Consider the following 25169-nt stretch of genomic DNA (forward strand, 5'->3'; position numbering starts at 1 on the left):
TTGTATTCCAATGTGATATATGATTACAATGCACCAATTAAAAAATAAATAAATAAATAAATAAAATTGGTATTACCCAGACTAGTTACCACCCAAATATTTTGTTGATTCAAGCACCTATTAATGATTTCTAGCCTCTATCTTACAGAACACTCAAAACACAAATATTTTATCATGGAACAGAAGAAATAATATGTGAATCTTAAGTAAAAGTTATTCTCAATAAAAAGACTTTGTGTTCAAGTATGTATTGTGTTAATAAGAGCCCTATTATGATTCTTCCTGCATGGTTTTTGTGCTGAGAACTACTTTGGCTATTCTGGACTTTTTGTTGTTCCAACTGGATTTAAGGACTGATTTTTCTATGTCTGTGCGGAATGACCTTGGTAATTTAATGGACATTGCATTGAATATGTAGATCACTTATGGAAGTATGGCCACTTTGATGACATTTATTCTGCCTATCCACGAACTTCAAAGACCTTTCAATATTCTAAGGTCTTCTTTGATTTCCTTTTTCAGTGTTTTACAGTTTTCTTTGTAGAAGACTTTTACCTCCTTGGTTAAGTTTATTTCTAATTATTTTATTTTTTGTGGGGTATTCTGAGTGGACCAACTAATGCATACGTATCTATGTTCATATCCGCACAATTCACAATTCCCAAACTATGGAACCAGCCAAGATGTTCATCAACAGATGAATGGATTACAAAATTATGGGGTATGTACACAGTGGAATTTTACTCAGCCATAAGGCAGAACAAAATTATGTTATTTACAGGGAAATGGATGGAACTGGAGAACATTATGCTAAGTGAGATTAATCAGTCACAAAAAATAAGAAATTGAATGCTGTCCCTAATATGTGGAAGGTGGGGAGAAAATACATCATAGGAGAACTCTAGATGAAGAAGGAGATTCTATAGATGAGCAAATAAGGTGACCTGAGGGGGATGGGAGGGGAGAAGAGGAAAATTCCCTAATGTACATGATGTACTTTCACAAGCATATCAAAGTCAATCACTAAGCCAAACAAGAGAAGGAGAGGGGGAGGGAATGAGGTAGGAGTTGGGTAAAGGCTAATTGGGTGATGTTTGCATGTATGCCTCTACCATCTTGTATTCCATTAAGATGTATGACTATAATGCACCAATAAAAAAATAAAAAAGAGCCCTATTCTCAGAGAATACCTGAGCTTCCTTTTTAAGGACTCAAGGCATTTCCAGAGACTCCTGGAAGAAAATCACATCTTTCCAACTTAATAAATCCTTGATATATCATGTGAAGATTTTAAATATTGATTCTAAAGGTCACACAGGTACTGACTACCCCTAGAAACACAACCTGAGGTTGTCTTAAATTTCAATTATAGTGAAATCCTCACTAATCCACTTTTTAAAATTTAATTATTTTTAAATCCCCTGTTAAAAATCTCCTAATTTTGACATTAGTATTTGCTTTAGTGCATATTTTATATTCCACTCCAGGAAAAATAAATGAAAAGCAGCTTTTCTTTTAACCCCAGTACTTAATTTGTATTTATCTATGAATATAAATAACTTACAAAGTCATGACAGGGATTTGGGGCATTATTCAGGGTCTCTGAATGGCCCCTCTCCTCCTCTTCTTTTCTGTATGAAATTTCCTGGAGCTCCATCACACTCTGCAGAGCAATGGGCATGGCATCCTGAAATCCAACCACAAAGTTATAAAAGGGTAAGTTCCAAGTACAATTAATCCTATCCCACATGTAGACTTCATCACCATTAACACTCCTCTTTCCCTGAGAGATTAAAGGGGGGTTGGAGGACCTATGCACAACTAATGAATATTCTGTACAACTAGGTTACCTATAACTATCTATTTGCTTCTCTTTCCCCCAATGTAGCATTCTCATAATATTATGTATGAGGCTTTCTTTGATTAAAAGGAGTCTATCTTAAATCCTGTAATTGGTCATTCTTTAGCATTCAATTCTTATAGTTTGCTTACTTTTGTGTATGAGTGTGGTACTGAGGATTGAACTCCAACGCATTCTGCCTCTGAGCTACACCCCCAGTCTTATTTTATCGTTTATTTTGAATCAGGGTCTCACTAAATTGTGGAGGACCTTGCTAAATTATTGAGGATGACTATGAACCTATGATCCTTCTGTCTCAGCCTCCCAAGTACTAGGATAACAGGAGTGTGCCACTACACCCAGCTAGATTTCTTATTTTAAAAAATTACTCCTCTTTGATTTAATAATCAGTTTTCCTTAGTGAATTAAATGCTCTCTTTAAGAGAAGATAGTCAAGTTTTTTGTTGAACCAATCAGTGAAAATACAAGCTTTTCCAGTAAATGTTCCCAAGGCATATTTATTTACTCCTTGAAAGTTACATCAAGGACAGGTTCCCACTGCCCTTGGGCTGTGTAACCATGTTTTGGTTTTCTCTTTACAAAAGGCAATGCTTTGGAAAGAGATGAGAAAACCTGATTATAAAATTAGGATTTGCATCAGACAATAAACAAGAACAGAATGGTATTTGTCCTTATAAAGCATGGAATATTGTCTCCAAGTCAGTATGCTTGTCACCATAATCCTCTGTTGGTGATATTTTTATCTAAATGTGCAAGCATCTACTTCCAAAAACAGATAACCAAAAGAAAAAACTTCTGGAAAAGAAAGGGGCCACTTATTAACTGACTTACATGTAACTTTAATAACTTTTTATCTTTTATAGACATAACCATTGTCAAGATGTTCTTAAGGACACTGTGTCCTCTATAAAATCCATTAGAAGAAACTCCTGACTAACCTTCCTACTGAGAATAATTGTACTATATTCCAAATGGTTTGCCAAAATCAGTGATTCTCAATAGGGTCAGGACAACCTGTCAGGGGGCTGGAAATCTGTGGAGGTGGTTTTGTCTTCCACTGTAATTGTGTGAGATCATTTGCTTACCACAGTTCATACTATTTTGTAGTTCAATTTACTCTCCTTCATACTGATTTTTATATCTATTTTAGGCTGGAGAGAGATAGAGAATTTTTTGTGAAATCAGGCAAACACAATTTCTGCCTTGTGTACAATTTTGTGTTAATAACTCATCTCTATTAAGAAGAAAACAAGTTCATGGGCCGTGGGCAATCCTCCGAGCAAAAATCCCACAAATATGGCAATTTGGATGTGGGGAGGGTTGAGCAAGTACAGGGTCAAAGAGCAAACCCCAAGCCTTCATGTTGGCTTTTCCTGCCAGCAGCTTACACATTTCCAGATTTGGAACAGAAAGTTTCATCATAAAAATGAATGGACAGTCACATTGGCTCTTCATAATAACCATGGAAATTGATGCAATCTTATAGAAACATCGAAAACACTTGTCTATTACCTACCTGTATATGTTGGAGACAGAATGAAATGTTCTTCACGCAATGCCTCACCGTCTTTTCTAAAGCTCTAAATAGCTTTTCTTCTGTGTTAAAAGTATTATCTTTTACCTAAAATATACATTAAATTATTTATTTTCATAAATCAAATGGATCTGATACTTGATAATATAGTGCAGACCATATTGGCCCAGCATATTACAAAAAGATTCCTTCTTGATACCAAAACCTTCTGTGATGTGCTGACTATTGTAGTGCAGTCCTTCTCGGGCTGGCACAGTGCACAACCAGTGTTTGATTAATGTCACGAGGCCATGCTAGGCAGCATCATTTGCTATTGTTCATTTTTGCACAGCTTCATCTCTGTCACAAAAACTATAGGATTATAAAACCTTTTCTGCAGTTTTTTTAATGGCATATAGTATGTATATAATCAAATTGCATTAATTTGTGGGTTTAAAAAATCTGTTTGATCTATTGATTGGAATGTATTGTTTTGCTCATAGGACATATTCTAGCTTATTTCACAGTGCTTACTTAGAAAATATTCTTAGGCTCATGGTTAAAGAAATGTGATAACTATCACCTCAAATTGGAAGGATGGTATGTAATCTTGGCCCATGTGTTGCGATAAATCTTCACAGGTAATACAGTAATTATGGATATTCATTTGTTTTATCATCTTACATGTAATATTTATTAGCATTCGGAACATAAGATTTTTATGTTTTTCTGATATTTTTAAGGAGCACACAATTATTTGTATTTCTTAGAAATCAGAATGGCTACAAGACAATATCAAAAACAGTCTCATGCTGGCAGACACCGCAGGAACATGTGAATGTCTCATGGAATAGGACACGAATTGTTCGGTTCAGCAGTGGGTAATAACCATACTGTTATTGGTTCACATGTTTCTTGATTTCAGACAGTTTACCTTAGAACTAGATGTGTGGAAATGGTAACACTTTCTTTTTAAATTTCTTAAAATTTTTTCTCTAGAAACTTTTTCATCATATAGGTAGCAGTAATCCATGCAAAATCCAGTGCCCTACGCCTTATGATCTCTGTTTCAACTCAGTCTGATGTCTGATGAATATAGCAGTCTGCTGGGGCAGATGTTTTTAAATGCAGTTTTCAAGGACCCATCGCCAGATATTTTATTTTGCATATCTTGGCTAGGACCCAGATGATTCTAAAGAGAAAGGTTCAAGGATCACACTGTGAAAAATATTGCCTAATTCCACTTCCCCATAACCAATCCTTTTTCATGCTGTTTTGCTTGGAATATGCTCTGGTCTCTTTTCTGCCTTATAAAATTCTGTTTATTTTAAGGACTCACTCAAATGTTATTCCTTCTGTCATGTCCTTACTGTAGAAAGTAAATTTCTCCTTTTCTTTCTTTTCCTTCCTTCCTTCCTTCCTTCCTTCCTTCCTTCCTTCCTTCCTTTCCTTCTTTCTTTTTTCTTCTTTCATATATATGTGGTACTGGAATTTAAATCCAGGGACATCTATCTCCAAGCTACAACCCAGCTGTATTTTACTTTTTATATTGAAACAGGGTCTCACTAAGTTGCTGAGGCTGTCCTTGAACCTCCATTCCTCCTGTCTCAGTCTCCCAAGTACTGGGATTACAATCATGTACCAGCAGACCTGGTAAATTTTTTCTTTATATGTGCTCTTATAATCCTAGTAAATCAGTTAAATGATTCTCTCCTTTGATGAATTTCAAGTATTATCCAAGATTAAGTATTTTTGTCCTAATAATAATAATAGCTAATATTTATTAAACATTGACTCTGTTCCAGACACTATTTCAAGACCTTTCTTTCATTTTCTCAATTCTTTCACAACCTATGTGGTAGATATTATGATTAAGCACATTTTAAAGATAAAGAGACAGAAGGGTCAGAAGGGTGGCAAAGACTGTTAACATTCCCCTGTTGTCCTTTTATTTATTTATAGGAACCACATCTCTAATTTAAGCTGGACACATGGCTGCCCCACTAGAGACATTTCAAAGATCCCCTTGCAACTGTCTCTGTCCATGTAACTGACTTTGGGCAGGTAAAATATGAGCTGTGTTTCATTTCTAAGTCTTGGCCTTGTAATATCATCCTTGGAACTTAAAAGGAGAAAAAACCATGACCCAGCCTCTACCAGGCAGATGAAGACAATATGTTTAGGAAGAGTACTACTCTGCACAAACTTGAAGGATCCTGTGAAGCCGAGCCCATCTGCCCCCATTTTATGACTGTTACTAGAGAAAGAAATAAATGGCTGCCTGACCAAGGTACTACATCTTGGAATCTCTTTTGTGATAGATGCACAGCTTTCACCCTACGATTGAGGGCTAGAGAAACCCACCCATATTCATAGATAGGATCAGGATTCAAACCCAAGCAGTTTGGATTCAGAACCTATGGCTGTTCTTTTTGTATTTGCACTCTCTCACAGAGCCTGGTACATGAGAGTTCAATACATATATGATGAATTGAATGGAATCTTCCTCTTGGGTAATAGCTTTACACCCTAACTCTACCAATATTTCACCTGAGCTGCTGACAAGTGCAAAATTGATTGATTTGAGATTTATCTCTTCTCCAGTCCAGCCTATGCAGCTGATTTTCTGATTAACAGTGAAATGCTTCATTGCTGACAGGACATCCTCTAAAAAGATTAAGGGGAAAAATCTAATTAATATCCCTTCAGGCTATTTTAACTATGATTCACTTTTTGTTCACAATTGAAATATTTAAGAAGCTGATGATAAATATGTTAAAGAATCTAACAGCTTACATAAAAGCCTGCCCCAAATTAGAAACTGCCTATTGTTCCTCAATAGAATTGTCTTGTGTCAGAAACAAAATCCCAAAGAGAGAGAATTATTTGCATTTAATTTGTATATGCTTATAGAGGCCACAAGATGGCCTCTATAGAGGCCACAAAATGTCTTCTTAAATGAATTCCCAAATTGATTCTATTACTGTTGTCTTTAGTTGAAATACCCTGATTGTCCTTTGCCTTATCAGTAACCGTATACCATAATGTTCTAAACTTTCCATGCTGATATAATAATGATGATATAATAATGATTATTATTGTAATAATCATAACAGCGAGTGTACATTAAGTGTTTATACACTGTTTTAGGTCATTCTTTCTTCTCCTTCTCCTTCTCCTTCTTCATTTTCTTCTCTACTGGTGATTGAATGCAGAGGCATTCTACCTCTAAGCTAACAAAGAACAGTCAAGGTGCATCCAGGGAGTGGAGTGAGAAGAGAGGATAAAGGATAAAGTGTAGAAAAAACACACTAAAGCATGCATCTAAACACTTCTTTTTAAATAGTTGAAAAGAAGGATAAAACAAACCTCCAGGGAACCCTAAAGGAGACTGAGATTTTCAAAAGCAGAAGTAAAAAGAAGATGGAAGGAGAACATTACCTTGAGGGCAATTATGTGCTGGTTTATGGTGAGTGTCAGGACTTGGGGCATCCTATCCCTAGTTACTTCTCATGTTTTTATCCCTCCTTTTGCTGCTTCTAGAGTAGAACCATCACATCATCCTACCCCCACTCTCACACCCTCATTATCCCGAAAGAGAGAGAGAGAGAGAGAGAGAGAGAGAGAGAGAGAGAGAGAGAGAGAGAGAGAGAAAAGAAGAAGAAGAAGAAGAAGAAGAAGAAGAAGAAGAAGAAGAAGAAGAAGAAGAAGAAGAGCAACAACAACAACAACAACAACAACAATAACAGGCAATTACTTTGATTCTCAGTGTTCTAGATATAGTTCTGGTAACAAGACAAACCCCTTCAAAAGTATCAGTGTTTGTGTTGCCTGGGAAAGTGTAGGTGGTCCAAGAAGAAAAATTACCTGTGATTCTCCTCTGGTCAGAATCTTTAGATGATTTGTCACCCTTTTTGATTTCTTGCTAATTGAATGAATATTTAGTTTAGACAATTTGTCTTTCAGTGATTCATCCTCATCATTCTTCTTGTATTTTAGAACTGAAAAAGAATACAGTAGCAAGTCTGACATGTGCAGCATAGAAAATACACACTCATAGTGTTCAAGGCCAGTACTCCTAGTCAAGATGCAAATCTATATGGTTTTTTACTGTCTTTTGCAAGTGTATCTTCAGGCATCCCACTCTAGAAACTCAGCTATTCAAAGACATGGCTCCTCAAAGCTCAAGATTAATTTACCTCCCACATTAAAGAAATCCCCGGCACAAAGAAAAAAGCTCTCCTTCTCTTCTCAGATAATACATCTGTTATCTGGGGTCTATGGAATGGGGAGTCAGGACCTAAGTGATAAGAAGACAAAAGCATCTATGTGACCTCAGATCCTAAAATGAGTCTTCACTAGCTCAGAGATTTGGGGCAAGTTAAGTAACTTTTCTGAGTTTTATTGATCTTTAAAATAATGTTTGTTATTTACCTTGCCAAATATTGTTCAAAATTTAATATTCATAACGTTCAGTATTGGTAAAGGTGTAGGAAGATGGAAAATCATATGCATTGTTGATGAGGATCAAAGCAACACTTTTTTATAGAAAACAAAATGGCATTTTCAAACAAAAATGAAAATATCTATAATCTATGACCAGAAAGTCCATGCAGAAAAATCTGGTTTCTATAATCTAACATATGAAATTTTGTTTGGCTTTAGTACAGCATTTTTTTCAATTAGCAAGGTATTGGAGACAATATAAAAGTTTATTTATAAGCCAGGCAGGGTGGCACATGCTTGTATTCCCAGCATTTGGGAGGCAGAGACTGGAGGATTGTGGTTCACGGACAGCTTCAGCTACTTAGCGAGGTTCTTTGCAACTCAGTGAGACCCTATTTCAAAAAATAAAAAGACTAAAAATAGGACTAGGGTGTAGCTTGGAGGTATGATACCCCTGGGTTCCATCCCCAGTACCGCAAAAAAAAAAAAGTTTTATTTATAGAGCATTAGTTTAACAAGTGTTGATACATTCATAAGATCTATGGAACCCAAAAATAAGGCAGTATTAATTGAAAGAATGTGTATGGTATATAATTAAGCTTCAAAAACCAAAAAGTAAACTGTAGTACCATCATGTTGCTGGAAGAGAAGGAAAAGATAGATAATGTGTCTCAAAAATCCTTAATAAGACATTGGCTATGCAAACTGGAATCACAGGAGTGGAAAAATTCTACGATTTATGTCTTGAAATAGTTTAAGCAAATAGAAAAGTATAAAGACTAATATAACAAAAATTATCTACCTCCTAGTTTTGTCAAATAGTAACATATTGCTCTATCTATCTACCTATCATCATCATCATCATCATCATCATCATCATTCTTTCTTTTATTTATTTTGTAACACTGGTGATTGGACCCAAGGGCATTCTATCACTGAGCTATACTCCCAGCTCCACTTTATTTTTTATTTTGAAATAGGGCCTCAGTTGCTGAGACTGGCTGTGTACCTGTGATCCTTCTATCTGAGCCTCCCAAGCAAACACCACCAAGCCTGGCAAATATATCTTTAAAAACTACCTAATAATTGAAGTCTGATTCCTATATTTGATCCCTAAAGGGAATTGTTATACAAATGTTGGGGTTTATATTATTGGTGTCTATTTTTATTCCTTTACTACATATATGGAATTATAAATATGTATTATTAATTCAAGTGTTTTCAAACTTAAAAAAAGGAAACCAACTGTTCATATTCTTCTGTCACTTGCTGATTTACTTTTTGAAAATTCAATATTATGTTTTTGAGATTAATCTAACTGATACATATGTATATATATATATATATATATATATATATACTTTTGCTTCATTAATATCTTCTCATGCTATCATAATATGTGCAATAACACAGTTTATCAATTATCTGTATAATCACATAAACCATTAAAATGTTTTGACAATGAAAATTACTAGTTCATATTCCTTTGAGAACCTGGTAAAGAAATTCTCTAGGGAAAATATTGGAAATTGACTGGGCCTTAGGTGTACACAATTTTAAACTTTACTAGACACTGTCAATTTTTCTGTAAGATGATGATTCCAGCTTATCTTCTCATCTGCAAAATGAGAAAAAGAGTGAGATGCAGCACTTTTTTATCAATGTGTTGGTCTGGGAGTGGTATGTATGTCATTGTGATTTTAATTTTCATTTCCTGGATTTTAGTGGAGCTTAGCATTTTAATGTTTTGGTCTTTCTGTGAATTTATTTTTATTATTAATCTTTTTGTACCAAAATGTTTTATTATTGATTTAATATTAGTAACTATATATTCTAGACTCTAGTGCTTTGTGTGCTGTCTTTTTATTTTGCTTATGTTTTTTTTTACTCTATATCTTTTACTTTTATTCTATGCTTTATAATTTCACTAGTACATATCTATTACTTTTAGAATAGATGTTTGAAAGTAAAACCAATAAAAACAAATAAAGTGGGTGCACTATTTAGAGCTAAATGCTCTTGTTTTAATGTCAAACTGAAATATTGAATTAGAAGTACAGAGCTGGTATAGAGCTTCATGGACACAGCTCACAGTGAGAGAGGCCCAGATCTATCCCAGTCATTGCTACCCCTGAAATATACAGGGGTCATGTAATTATCTCTCCTGTTTTGAAATCCACGTTTTGCAGTAGACATTCATTTTATATCTTAGCTTGAAAGTAGTTAACCATTAATTATTTTTTTATTCTAAAAAGATGGAAACTTGCTTCCATCAGAAGAGCAATGATTGCTCCACAAATTTCCATTCTTTGTGTTAGGACCAGATGGGCCCAATGTACTAGCTGGCATCTTCACATGATCTGCCCTTCCTCCAACCCCTCCACACAGGCTTACCTCTGCTACAGCTACCTGGCAAGTCGCCTTCCCACACGCTCTGGCGGTAGGACTCTATGTCACCAGTGTCTTCAGCCTAGAATGCTTCACCCAGAGTGTCATGGTCAGTGAGGCAGAATGTTTGAGTACAGCTGTTTGAGTTTTTTGAATTGTCAAATTTTTGAGCTTCATGATCTTATCCTAAACTTCTCTGTCAAGACTCTCTGTCTACACTCTCCTCCCTAGCCTCTAACTCCAGATTTCAAATGCCCGTGTTCACTGCAGCTGTTACAACCACTTAGACGTGGCAGTTCTCCCAAACATAAACAGGACACTCCAGTCATGGGAAACATTCGATCCACATATTTCTTCCTACCTAAGTCTTTCCTTCTTTTAAACTCATTGATGTTAACATTAATGTCCTTCACAGCAGCAAAGGCATCCTCCAGGGCTCTGTAATCTGGGTGAGAGGAAGGGGTGGAGTTCCGAAGTTCACACAGCAAGAGGGGGTATTTCATCACACGTTGAATTGGCTTGATCATCAAAGACCCCATGTCCAATAAATTTGGTTTGCCTCTAAAATAAAGATAAATATCAGATTTATGATGTTTATTTTATTAATTTCTTTTCAATGTTTGAATTTTTAAAATGATTACTCCTAAAACTGTTTCTCTATTTCCCCCCTTTGTTTGGCATATATATATATATATATATATATATATATATATATATATATATATATATATATGGAGAGAGAGAGAGAGAGAGAGAGAGAGAGAGAGAGAGAGAGAGAGAGAGAGAGAGTCTGTGTGTGTGCTGAGGGTGTAGCTCAGAGGGCATTCTACCTCTGAGCCACACCCCCAGCCCTATGTTATTTTTTATTTTGAAATAGGGTCTCACTAAGAATGAAACTGACTGTGAACCTGTGATCCTCCTGTCTCAGAATCCCAAGTACTGGGATTACGGGCATGTGCCACCATGCCCAACACTTTTATACAATTTTTAAATGAGAGCAAAATAAAAAATGACAGAATGCAGAAGGGCTGCAAGACCCTATCACTAAACAAAACCCTAAGATAAAACAGAGGAGACTCAAACATGATTTTAATTCATGTTCCACATATGTTTTTAAAAATATAAATTATAGGCTTGATAATGGGAAACAATTTCAGAGTGTGTTTTTCTATGACGATCCAGAAAATGCATTTTATTCATAGTATTTTGTAACTATTAGTGAGGAAATTAAATTAATTATTAACATTCTAAGTAAATGGTTGGAAAGTATGGTGAAAAGAAAACATGTCTTTTCTCTTCCACCATACTGAGAAGTTGCATGTATATGTTTCAAAGCTTTTATCACAGTTTTCAAAAGATATTTATACTAAATGAAACAGTTCTCTAGTTATTATTATCATCATCACTATTCCTCATCATTGTTCTCACACAATGACTTCCCATGTGAACGTCTTAGCCAACAGAGCTTCAGTGGCTGTGTAATAGTGGTCCCTCAAGCCCAACTCTTCCCCTAGGTTCTGCTGAGGTGGGAATACAGCCATCCCACTTGGCCAAAACCCTGTCCCATCCACTTCCAATGATCTTTTAGCCATAGGTAGGAGTTTCTAAAAGCATCTTTATGAAAACATATTAACACTACACATAGGAAATACAGACAAATCCCGATAGGTCAATTTTTTATACTTCTATTTTTTTTAAGTAACAAGGTAAATCAAAAAGACCTCATGTAATTTTATATTATTTATGTATTTATTTATTTTTGCAGTACTGGAGATGGAACCAAGGGGCATTCTACCTCTGAGTGACACGCTCAGCCCTATATTTTATTCTTTATTTTTAAACAGGGTCTCATTGAGTTGCAAAGGGCCTCCCTAAATAGCTGAGGCTGGTCATTTACCATGATCCTCCTGTATCAGCCTCCCAAATGCTGGGATTACAAGCATGTGCCAGCATGCCTGGCACACCCCCCCATGTAATATCAATAGTAAAATAGATATAAAAGTGCAAGCCAGGCATGGTTTGAAGCTAGTCTCTCTGGCTTAAGAGACCCTGTTTCCAAATTTAAAAAGTATAAAAGTAGGTATGGGAGTGTAGCCTGGAGGTAGAAGGGTTTCCAGGAACCCCAGTACCACAAAAAAAAAAAAAAAAAAGTTGAACAGAAGTTCTGTTATTACTGAATGTCTGAAGCCATCTTAGAGATCATCTAATTCAACTTCATTTGATAAATTAGTAATAAGGAACTTTATCACATATACATGAACACACCCATGCAGATACACACAGGCACACAAATACACATATACATATACACACAGCAGTCATCTCTCAATTTTATTTGCACCATAATATTTATCATACTCTGGGATCATCTTGTTTCTTTATTTACCTGTTTGTATAAGTTTCTCTGTTACCACTCTATCTACCTCAGGACCTGCCACATTCTCTCAAAGTAGGTCATTTTCATGACCTAGAAAATCTTATAATTGTAGACTGAGAAATAATAGTGTTCTTGGGGTTTTTCTGTAATGGTTTTCTCTTATATATTGAGCTTTCCCCCCAAATTTTGAAATTGTTAAGTAAATGAGCAATTTTATCTCTATGCTGATAAAATTATAATAGCACACCAGTGACAATATTAAAGCACACTATAGGGCAATATTTAAAAAAAACAGAATAAATATCACACACATCTGTAAGGGAGTAAGATTGCTTTAGGATTCTTTATCTTGTGCCTCCTACCCATTTGCACCAAATCTATTTTAATAGGGAGAGAGGGAAGAAAGGAAAAGGTGAAAGAGAAGGAACGAGAGAGAGAATGAGAATCAAAGGTGGAAGGAGAAGAGAGACATTTATTTTGAGTTTTCAAGAGAACAGAGTGAGGAGAATGATAAAAATGTAGACTGATTATGGTTGGCACCTTAATAGCAGGATCTTAAAAACTATATAGAAATGTATTTCCTAATACAGCTAATGCGGAGACTTTTTTCAGCAATATAACAGTTTGCCCGTGTAAGTAGAAATGATTTCCTTAAATAAGAAATTAGTCAGGAGTGGCCATGGGTGGTGGTGCACACCTATAATCCCAGTACTTGGGAAGATCACATTTGAGGCCAGTGCACAGGTAACTTAGCGAGACATTGTTTCAAAATAAAAACTAAAACAGGGCTACAGATGTAGCTCAGGGGTAGAGTGTCACTGGGTTCACTGCCTAGTACTATACACACAAAATGAGAAGAAGTAAGTCAGGAGTGTGGAAGGTATCGGCTTGATTAGAAAGAAATTGTTTTATCTATACTATATGGTCAGAATTTCTTCGGAATTTCTCCTTTGATTAATACTAAGATTAATTTATTTAAAAATTTTTTTTTTTGGTGGTACCGGGGGTGGAACCCAGAGGCTTTCTACCTCTGGGCTATACTCTCAGACCTATTTTTATATTTTATTTGGAAACAGGGTCTCACTAAATTGCTTAGAACCTAAGTAGCTGAGGCTGGTTTCAAACCTGAGCAATCCTCCTATCTCAGCCTCCTAAGCGCGGAATTACAAGCGTGCACCACCACACCCAGGTTATTAAATCTTTTAAAAAATCACTGAAAGTGAGCCGAGGGTGGTGGCACAGGTTCGAAGCCAGCCGTGCTGGCTTAAGAGACCCTGTTTCCAAATAAAAATATAAAAAAATAGGTCTGGGAGTGTAGCCCGGAGGTAGAAGGGCTTCCAGGAACCCCAGTACCCCCCCACACACACACACACACAAAAAAAATCACTGAAAGCTGGGAGTGGTAGCACATATCTGGAACACCAGTCTTGGGAGGCTGAGACAGTGTCCAAGTGTTATCATTACTTCTTTTTCCATCACTCTTTGGCATCAAAGTTCTATTTATTTCTTTTTATTTCTCAGAGAACAGCAACAATAATTATAAATGGTTACTGTTTCTTTAAAAACATCATAAATACAACTCTTGAAAAAATCCCTCTCAAAAATGAGAATTTTCCTAGGTACTTTTGTCTTCAGACATACTACTTTGAACAGTTGCTCAAGAGATGAGCAGAGACATTCTGATATCTGCATCAGACAGACAAGCAATATGGCAGGAAAGATAGGGGATGTGCTGTAAGATAGTGATACCCCAGGCACTCGGTGTCACAAGGTTCACCTCATCTAATCCTCCCTAGTAAGATTAAGTTCTGATAAGCATGGGAAGCAGATGAGTCCTGGGTGTGATATAAACTACATCAACCAGGAAGCCAGTTATCACCGCTTGTCCCACAGTAAGCAACCAGATGTGTAACAGTTCTCCTACATATATTGGCTGAAAACTTAGGTAGTTATTTATTCGTAAGTCTGTTTCATCTTCCTCTGCCTTATCATAAATGCTTTGGCAAGTATTTAGTGCCATAAGTAGCTACACTAATATTATTACAAATTATTATTGGGATTTTTTCAAACAGAAGCAAATACAGCTGGCTTTGTTTTAGCAGCATCTAATTTCGCTGCAAAGAACTTCACATAAAATACAAGAAAAAAAGTACAATGAAAATATAAATTACATTTAAACAACATAAAACTTGTGGTAGACAGAAAATAATGAAAGTATACCTAGATTTATTAATTAGAGGGAAAAAGAGAAGAAAAATAATAATGTAATTACTGACCATATTTTGTGTGTGTTTGTGTGTGTGTGTGTGTGTGTGTGTGTGTGTGTGTGTGTACAGGCACGTGTTACCAGGGTTGGAACCCAGAGGGATTCTGACACTGATTTACACCCTGACTTTTTTATTATATTTTTAAATTTTATTTTATTTATTTATTTATTTATTTATTTATTTATTTATTTATTTTTTATTTTTATTTTTTTGGTGGTACTGGGGTTCCTGGAAGCCCTTCTATCTCCGGACTACACTCCCAGACCTATTTTTACATTTTTATTTGGAAACAGGGTCTCCTAAGCCAGCGCGCGCGCGCGGCTGGCTTCGAACCTGCGCGGTCCTCCTGTCTCTGCCTCCCAAGCGCGGGGATTACAAGCGTGCACCACCATGCCCGGCATATTTTTAAATTTTAAAACAGGGCTGGTCCTCTTGACCTAGCCTCTCAAGTACTGAAATCTTGACTATATTACTTTGATTTTTTTTTTATTATCTGACAAGCACATTAAATTTAAAGTTTATTTTAGAGTAGATACAACCATCTGTACTATTATTGATCTTTTTATTTCTATTTACCTCCTTATAAAAGTTCTTGAATCAATTTTAAAGGAGACAATATTTAGCTATGCGAATAACAAATAGTACTTGCCATAAATAAATGATAACTATGAAAATTTACACAAAAGTTAACACATTCTAGAAGATGCAAAGGAGCTGAACAGTAGTGAATGATGTGGACCAGAAGGAGCCGGTACTGTAGAGAGGCCACAGTTCATCACTCTCCAGACGTTCATCAATGAGAGTCACCGGGGGTCTGTGGAAGTGGGGAAAAGTGCAGGGGAACAAAATAAGAAGAGCAAGTAGAAAGCCTCCTTTAGAAACTGCCTAATTCTTAGGGTGCTATAAGAAATAAGGCAGATCTTTTGAAGGACTAAGAAAAACTCTTTAAATTTAATAGGATGAAAGAAAAAATAAAAGCTCACAAGTGTCAGAAAAATAAAATGTTCCGAAACTTTTCAGAAAGAAGAGCAAAAATATAAGAAATAGAAAAGAAAAGAAAAATCTAAGAAAAATAGAGGTCTAGTAAATCAATATCTAATAATAGGATCCCCAGAAAGGAAGAACAGAACAAATATGAGGGAATAGTCTACAAAAAGTATGAGTTAGCAGATTGAAAGAACTCACTAAGTATCCAAAACAAAGGATGAAATGGAATCACACCTTGTAATTCATGAAACTTCAGACTACTTTGGACAAAGACAGTCCTTCAGAGAAACAAACAGATACAAACAGATGATCAGGAATCAGACATGCTCCAGCCTTCTCCTATCAGCACCGAGAGCTAGAAAATAATGAAGAATTACCTTTAAATTCTCATGATGAGTGAGTTCCAATTTAGAATTCTAGACCACATCAAGATTCCAAACCTTCTCATTCTACTAATCATACCAAATAGTTATATTAATCTAATTCATATTCTATACCACATCAAGATTCTATACCAAATCATTCTATTAATTAATCAAGTATGAGGATAAAATAAAGATATTTTGAATATTAAGGTTCTTAATAAGGCCAAGCATGGCAGTGCATGTCTGTAATCCCTCTAAACCTTGGGAGGGTGAGACAGGAGTATTGCAGGTTCAAAGCCAGCCTCAGCAATTTAGGGAGCACTTGTTTCAAAATAAAAAATAAAATAGGAGTGGAAATGTAGATTAGAGGTAGAATGCCCCTAGGTTTATTCCCTAGCACCCAAAACAAAACAAACAAAAAACTCAACAACAACAAAAAATTCTGCAAAAGTTTACTTCCCATGCCTCCTTTGAGGAATGGAGGAAAGTACTGAAGGCTGTTCTGAGCCAAAGTGAGGGGGAAACAAGAGAGGAAAGAGGCAAAGAAAGTATCTAGGATGAGGGAAAGGGAGTTCTTGAAAGACAGTTTTGTTTGTTTGTTTGTTTGTTTGTTTGTTTTGTGGTACTGGGAATGGAACCCAGAGGCTTTCTACCTATGGGCTATACTTTCAGACCTATTTTATACTTTATTTGGAAACAGGGTCTCACTAAGTTTCTGAGAACCTCACTCAGTATCTTAGGCTGGCTTTGAACCTGCTCGATCCTCCTGTCTCAGCCTCCCAAATGCAGGGATTACAAGCGTGCACCACCATGATTGACTCCTTAAAAGACACTTTTACCCAGGGTCAGCAATCCAAACTCAACAGGTCAGAAGTTCTGGGGGAAGCTCTCTTAGGAAGATCATATTGACATTGATATGTCAATTGATATATCTGGTCATCTGGAAAAGGTCTTAGTTCACGTGCCAAGAGTTTGGTACTAATGATTAGTACAAAAAAACTAAGATGAAGAGGTGGAGGAGGAAGGCAATCAACAATTGTGAACTCCCAGAGAATCAGCTCATTAGTTTACTCCAAGGTTCAACTTGGAAATTTACCCAGATGTAACATAATAATTCAAGCACTGGTTATTGCTTAACCAAATTACAACATAAACCATATAGAGACAAGTAGAGAGATGGGAAGGGTGTGTTGTACACACATGCTAAAGAAGATGAGGGAAGGAAAGTGAGAGAGAAATTATTGTTTTCCACTGGGGAAAGTCAGTAAATAATCCAAACAAGTTTTTAGGATCATGAAGATAAGGAACAATATAATCAGCTACAAATATGAAAATAATGTGTTCTGGTGAGGGACATTCAAGGGCAGGCAGGAAAAGAAGGGGCAACCTTTTTTTTTCATAACAAATCTTATAGAACTATTTGCCTCTTAAAATGATGGGTATATGTCATCTGGAAAAAAAAGAGAAAGCTTTTAAAAAGGAAGACACATAGAAGAACTCAGGAAAATTCTCAAAAATTAAGATACTGAGCTAAGACTAGTCATACCTAATATTAAAATACATTATAAAAAAGAAGGAAGAAATTGCAAAAGAACTTGAAGAAAACATGAAACTACAGATAAAATTCACAGGCCAAAGTAGAATAATATTAAAAATATATTTAACATTTTAGCTCTTTAAAGCTATACAGACAAAATAAATCTAAAAGCAGCCATAGTTTGTTAAAATAAAATAAGGTGGAAAAATATTTAAAGTATATGTCTAACAAAATATTTCCATCCTTACTAATCAAAGAGATCATAAATCTATTAGAAAAAGATGGTAACAGCAATCCCGATAACAGCAATCATTTAATTTATTATTTTTTTTAACTTTATTTTTTTAATTGGTGCACTGTATTCATACATCATAGTGGGATACATATTTTGTAGATATACATGCACACATTGCCCAGTCAGCCCCCACCCGACCCCACCACATTCTCTCCCTATCCCTCCCTCCCATGCTTGGCTTAGTGATTGACATCTAGTATTATAGCAATTTATCCAAAATTAAAAATGATAATCTCACATAACAGTTTCATTTGTCTGATACCAAGCTTTTGATGACTTAAAGATAACATTTCAATATTTCTTTTTGCTTTCTTTCTTACCAGAGAATCTATTTTTTCTATTTTTTAGGTGAAACTATCATACATTTATATATTTATTTTTCAGAAAAAAACTCTATCCTAATATGGAATATGGACTCTAGGTACCCACAACGATCTTGAAAAAGAACAAAGCTAGAAGATGTATATTTTCTGATTTCAAACCATATAAAGCTACAATAATTGAAACAGTGTAGTACTATTCTAAAGGCAGATATATAAACCATTGGAGTTAAATAAAAGCCTAGAGCTAAATTCTTCCCTATATTGTCAAGTTATTTTTGACAAGGTTTCCACGAACATTTGGTGGTGGAAATAATAGTCTTTTAACTAAATATTGTTGAAAAATAATAATTACATGGAAAAGAATAAAATTGGACCCTTACCTAATCCCATATACAAATATTAACTTGAAATAGATAAAAGACCTAAATATAAATCTTAAGACTATAAACTTTTAGGAGAAAATCTGGGTCATAAAACCTCACAACATTGAAATTGGCAGTGATTTCTTGGTTATGATTTCAATGGCACAGGCAACAGAAGAGTATACAAACTCCCTAAAAAATAAAAAAGATATTGTATATCCAAAGACAATGTAAACAGAGTTAACAGTTACTAATAGAATGGGATAAAATATTTCCAAATGCTATATCTGAAGGTATATTAATATTCCAACTAGAAATCCTAAAAATTAACAACAATAAAGGCAAACAATACCATTTACAGATAGGTAAAAGACTAACATAAATGATGAATCTCCACATATAACCAATCTTAGTTGTCTGTTGGATGGAAAATCTTGTTTCTCTGGTTCTGGTGTGTGTTACCTATTTCTTCTTTGTAGTTAATCTCTTTGAGTATTTTCTTTAGTGCTGGTTTTGAAGACATAAATTCCTTCAGTTTCTGTTTGTCATGGAAGCTTCTTATTTCTCCATCTAATTTGATAGAAAGTTTTGCTGGGTAGGAAATTTTTGGCTGGAAGTTGTTTTCTTTCAAAATTGGGAATATGTTACTCCAAGCCCTTCTGGCTCTCATAACTTGGTTTGGGAAGTCTGGAGTGATTCTAATTGGTTTGCCTCTGAATATCACTTGGCCCTTTGCTTTTGTTGCCTTTAAGATTCTCTGCTTGGCTTCCACATTGGTCATTTTGACAATTATGTGGCGTGGGGATCCTCTTCTCCGATCCTGTCTAAAGGTAGTTCTATACCTTTCCTGGACCTGCGTATCGACCTCTTGCTCTATGTCTGGAAAATTTTCTGCTATTACTTCCTTGAAGAGATTGTTGATCCCTTTGGTTTCACTTTCTTTTCCCTCCTCTATTCCGATTATTCTTAGGTTAGCTCTCTTAAAATGGGCCCATATTTCTTCAATATCAGATTCCTGCTGGCGGATATTTTTTTCTAGATTAGAAACTATGCGTTCATTTTTGGATTGCTCATCTTCTAAGAGTGAGATTCTGTTCTCCATGTGTTCTAATCGGTTGTTTGTGCTTTGAATTGAGGCCTTTACTTCATTAATTGCATCCTTTATCTCTTTTTGGCTCTCTCTGAGTTCTTTTCGAAGCACCTCTATTATTTCTACAGTTATTTTCCTGATTTGATCTTCTAGAAATCTCTGATTTTCTGTTTTATCGGGTTCTGATGTTGTGGGGTTGTGAGCATTCATTGCTCCAGTATTAATCCTCTTTCCCATGATTTCGGAAGTTTGTGCCTTCTCTGGGTTCTTCCCTTGGGTCACTATGACTTCACTTAAGGTGCTCTGGATCTCGAGTCAGTAGTATCTCAGACCCCACTACTCCTTTTGGGTTATATCACAGAGTCTCCGACCCAGAGAGTCGATAGAGGCTGCTTTAGACTGTGGGGGGTGCCAGGTTGCACATTCTCCTATGGTGTGATATCACTGCCACCGCCCCTCTCCCACTGGGTCAAGTCCCAGTGAGTACAGTACTGGGATTTCTCCGCTGTGGCCCACAATTTGACTCACTGTTCTTTAGTATGCAGATGTAGCTCTGAATTTGGTGAATTCGGTGCTGCTGCTGCCGGTTGGCAATATGGCGCCGCTGCTACGCCCTCGGCTGTGGGGCTGGCGTTTTTTTTTCTTGGTTTTGATTTTCACTCTGAATCCCTGCAGCGTGTGCTGAGCTCAGCCACTGGGAGCTTTAGATGCCCTCTGTGCCGAGAAATCCCACCTGGCTATTCCGCAGTGGCTCCCCTGGGCTTGCTGTGGCTGTCCCGTGAACTCACCGGTGCCGCCGGCAGTGTGGCGCTGCTGCCATGTCCTCGGGTGTGAAGCCGCGTCCTCGGGTGTGAGGATCTCCTCTGTGGCTCTGTTCTCAGTCCGCTTTCTCTCTGGAGCCTGGTGATTTTTTTTGTTTCTCTGGTGATGTTGTTTTCTGGCTTTGAAAGGCGCTGATTTTGTGGTAATGGAGATTTGTTGTTAGCGGGGCTCTTAAGCCCCGCTTTTTTCGGTCGCCATCTTCCCGGAAGTCTCCAACAGCAATCATTTAAAAGATCATTCATTAGCAATGAAATACAAATGGTCAAAGATACATGAAAAATGCCCAAGATGATTAGTAATGCAGATTTAAACATTAGGATACAGTCGTTGGCCTGTTACATTGCCACAGTATATACAAGTATTAATTGTAGCTAGTGTCGGCAAGTAGTGAACAAATGGACAGCTCACATATGAAAATGAGAATATAAATTAGCTCATAAATAACTGTTCTGAAAATTCCTACAAGTCATCAAAATCCCTTTGATTTGGCAATTTCACTTGCAGAAATGCATCCTAAGAAAATAACCAGATTATTGTAAAAAATGCATTAGAATGAACATATTACATCCCTGTTTATAAAACAAACACAATTCAACTGTCAATAAAGGTCTGGTAAACTAAGTTATGGTATATATGTAGAATATTATGCAGTTGTAAAACAATGTGGATTTATATTTCCTGACATGATGAATTGATGGATAAGGTAGCAAGCTGACATATAGGAAAAAATGTGTTTGTGTGTATAAAGAAAAAGTTACAATATGAAAGATACTTCAGTGTTAATATTTTTAATTCAGGGATATAACTATTCATTATCTTCACCGTCCTCATGGTTTTTTTTTTTTTGTTGTTGTTGTTTTATTGTTTGTTTGGTTTTGGTAGTAGGGATTGAATCTAGGCAAATTTTACATTTGAGCTACACCCCTAACACATTTTTTATTTTTATTTTTTTGAAACGGCCTAAAAAATTGCTCAGGTGCCTTCAAACCTGAAATCTTCCTGTCTCACTCTCTCAAGTAATTTGAAAGTATAAAAGAGTAAATAACCTGTGTCATCTTGAGATTAATAGGAATCATGAGATGCAAATATGAAAAAATATATAGAAAAGAGTAAAATAATGAAAATAACAAAACACTGCATTTCTAAAGATAGCTAAATTTAGAACCAGCATTTCCTGGATAAGATGCTTTCTTTTTCTTCAATGAGAGATTATATTATTTTTGTCACTTTAATATCATCCTTGATGTTTATATAAGATTATAATGCAAAGTCCACTTTATAAGTATCTTTGACTTTCAAAATGTAGACTGTAAAAGAAAAAAAGCTACAATTTTCACCTAAGGAAGGCATTTCAGAGATGCCATTTAAAACTCTACATCTCTTAAATGAACTCTTGGCTGTCACATGCCTGGCCTTTGCCATGAGGGAGCCCTACATTTACCAGCACTTGGGGTTGCCTTTTACCATTTTCTTTAGCAGTATGTGTGCTTCATGGGCCTAGTGACAAAACAGGAAGAAAATGGTTCTCAGCCAACTTGGCTTTGATGTTCATTTAGCCACATGCTGTGGATGCTCTTCCTCTCTTTTAGTTCTTGGTGTATAGAAGAGGCTAGACGGGGCATAACCAGCCAGGCTCACTCCTACACAGCAGGATTGCTGCAAAAGCCAGGGCAGTTTTTTAAGCAAGTGTTTCAACACAATGCACTGTGTTTTAAACATTTTGTATGTGGGAGTCTGCATGTGCTAAATGCACCAAGAATATTTCCCTTTCCTTCTATGAAACTCTCTTCTCTTTATTTTGTCTTTTGGATAGAAAGACCTAAGCTGTAAGAAGAAAAACTAAACAGAATTTGTGGCACATGAAGTTATTCTCTAATAACCAGCTAAGTGCGGCTCTATCAAGTTCTTGGCACAAGGCCAGGGTAAAAGACTTATAATGAGATAGCTCCCCTGCCTCAGCCCTGGAGGGCTATGATGTGTGAAATGCTCAAAAAGTCCCTGCCCATTGCAAATTCAAATGATCTCATAATTGGAAACATAAAACAATTCTACTTATATTTAATTTCCTATAATATATTTTTTCCTTTCTGAAAGAATTACTATTTGACATCTCAAGATGGCTGAAATAGACCAAAGTCTGGGTCTACAAGGCTCCTGACTCCTCCACCTCAGTCTTCCCTTAGAGTTGCTCTGCATCCAAGTAGGAAAGACAACTTTATTAAGGTCTATTTGTAAATTTTATATTCCTTGATGACTCAGGAGTTTAAAACACACACACACACACACACACACACACACACACACACACACATGCACACGCACGCACAGATGAAAAACTGAGCACCTTAGAAAGCTGCTTACCACGCCGATTCATAATGTGTTTTTTAAAGTCCTAATACATTTGAGGGGGTTTTTTTTGTGTGTGTGGTGGTACTGGGGTTCCTGAAAGCCCTTCTACCTCTGGGCTACACTCCCAGACCCATTTTATATTTTTATTTGGAAACAGGGTCTCTTAAGCCAGCATTGCTGGCTTCAAACCTGCGTGATCCTCCTATCGCTGCCTCCCAAGTGTGGGGATTACAAGCGTGCACCACCACGCCCAGCTATATTTATACTAATATATTTCTTTTGATATTAAACAAGCTAAACATATTTCTTCAGGAAAAGTGGAAATTTTCCAGAGTATGTGTATATATTATCCTACTAGCCAACTATTTCATTTTAATATTTAATTTCAACGCCATATGTATATGATTTTTCCTCAGTAAATCATACAAATATCCAAAATGGAAGAAACCACATATTTCACTATAATAAAATAAGGAAGCTGTTCCTATGTATTAATCTTTGAAACCTTCAAAAACATCATGGCATTAATCAGAGATTTTTAAAAGACTAACATGGTTCTTGGGAGGAATTGTTTTGGCAATGTTAAGATGCCTAAAGATACGTATAATTGGCAGTTCCCAAGAGCTGCTGCTGACAAAATACTTAATTAAATGATATAATAGGATTCTTCTAAAATGTTTTGTTAAATAAATGCAATAATTTAATATGTAAGATCATCTCAGACAAATAAATTGGAAATAAAGTAATACTGAAATCATATGTACTAATAATATCTGGGGTAAATGCCATTACAATCTTGTTTTATTTATTAAAGTAATAGATTTGATTTAAAAAAGCTAAAAATTATAATTTGTACAGAAATATTTGGTAGCTTTGCTTCATTATTTTTTGTATTTGATTTTCCTTATTTAAGAAGTAATTGCTATAACCATGGCCTCTACTCTGATTTCATCAATATATGATATATATCTATATCAGAACATCAAATTATATCTCATAAATGTGTATAGCTGTGAAGTACCAATTGAAGAAACAATACTAGGGGACTTCCGGGAAGATGGCGATGGAGAAAAGCGGCACTTACGAGTCCTGCTAACAATCGATCTCTATTACCACAAAACCAGCACCTTTCAGAGCCAGAAAACACCATCAGCAAAGAAATAAAAACTGTAAATACAAAGGACAGAGAAAAAGAAGGCTGGAAAAACGGAGAGGCCAGAGCCGCGGCACGGAACGGTGCGGGCTACATCTTCCCTCATAGCACCAGGCTCCAGAGAGGAGGGAGAATCAGAATGGAGCTCAAATCCAGAGAGGAGGTACGCCAGCCTCACGGCCTAGGATGCAGCAGCAGCATTAATGAAGTAAAGGCCTCAATTCAAAGCACAAACAACCGATTAGACCACATGGAGAACAGAATCTCGCTCTTAGAAGATGATCATTCCAAAAATGAACGCATAGTTTCTAATCTAGAAAAAAATATCTGCCAGCAGGAATCTGATATTGAAGAAATATGGGCCCATTTTAAGAGAGCTAACCTAAGAATAATCGGAATAGAGGAGGGAAAAGAAAGTGAAACCAAAGGGATCAACAAGCTCTTCAAGGAAGTAATAGAAGAAAATTTTCCAAACATAGAGCAAGAGGTTGATACACAAGTCCAGGAAACTTATAGAACTCCATTTAGACAGGATCGAAGAAGAGGATCCCCATGCCACATAATTGTCAAAATGACCAATGTGGAAGCCAAGCAGAGAATCTTAAAGGCAACAAAAACAAAGGGCCAAGTGACATTCAGAGGCAAACCAATTAGAATCACTCCAGACTTCCCAAACCAAGTTATGAGAGCCAGAAGGGCTTGGAGTAACATATTCCAAACTCTGAAAGAAAACAACTTCCAGCCAAAAATTTCCTACCCAGCAAAACTTTCTATCAAATTAGATGGAGAAATAAGAAGCTTCCATGACAAACAGAAACTGAAGGAATTTATGTCTTCAAAACCAGCACTAAAGAAAATACTCAAAGAGATTAACTACAAAGAAGAAATAGGTAACACACACCAGAACCAGAGAAACAAGATTTTCCATCCAACAGACAACTAAGATTGGTTATATGTGGAGATTCATCATTTATGTTAGTCTTTTACCTATCTGTAAATGGTATTGTTTGCCTTTATTGTTGTTAATTTTTAGG

The 25169-nt window shown here is 36.1% G+C and overlaps 1 protein-coding gene across 1 annotated transcript in view; it reads right to left on the reverse strand.

Moving 5' to 3' along the window:
- The window catches only part of ARHGEF38 (Rho guanine nucleotide exchange factor 38), a gene marked incomplete at both ends in the record, with an annotated part of 165444 nt that overhangs the window by 34901 nt on the left and 105374 nt on the right, over window positions 1-25169 (reverse strand). The window contains 4 exons of the mRNA XM_080697901.1: window positions 1565-1687; window positions 3378-3482; window positions 7242-7375; window positions 10570-10769. Of these exons, the coding sequence (XP_080554027.1) occupies window positions 1565-1687; window positions 3378-3482; window positions 7242-7375; window positions 10570-10769 (562 nt within the window). The remainder of the gene's footprint in view (window positions 1-1564; window positions 1688-3377; window positions 3483-7241; window positions 7376-10569; window positions 10770-25169) is intronic.

The sequence above is a fragment of the Muscardinus avellanarius genome (assembly GCF_963383645.1).
Source record: "Muscardinus avellanarius genome assembly, chromosome: 6".
In the NCBI taxonomy this organism is placed as follows: domain Eukaryota; kingdom Metazoa; phylum Chordata; class Mammalia; order Rodentia; family Gliridae; genus Muscardinus; species Muscardinus avellanarius.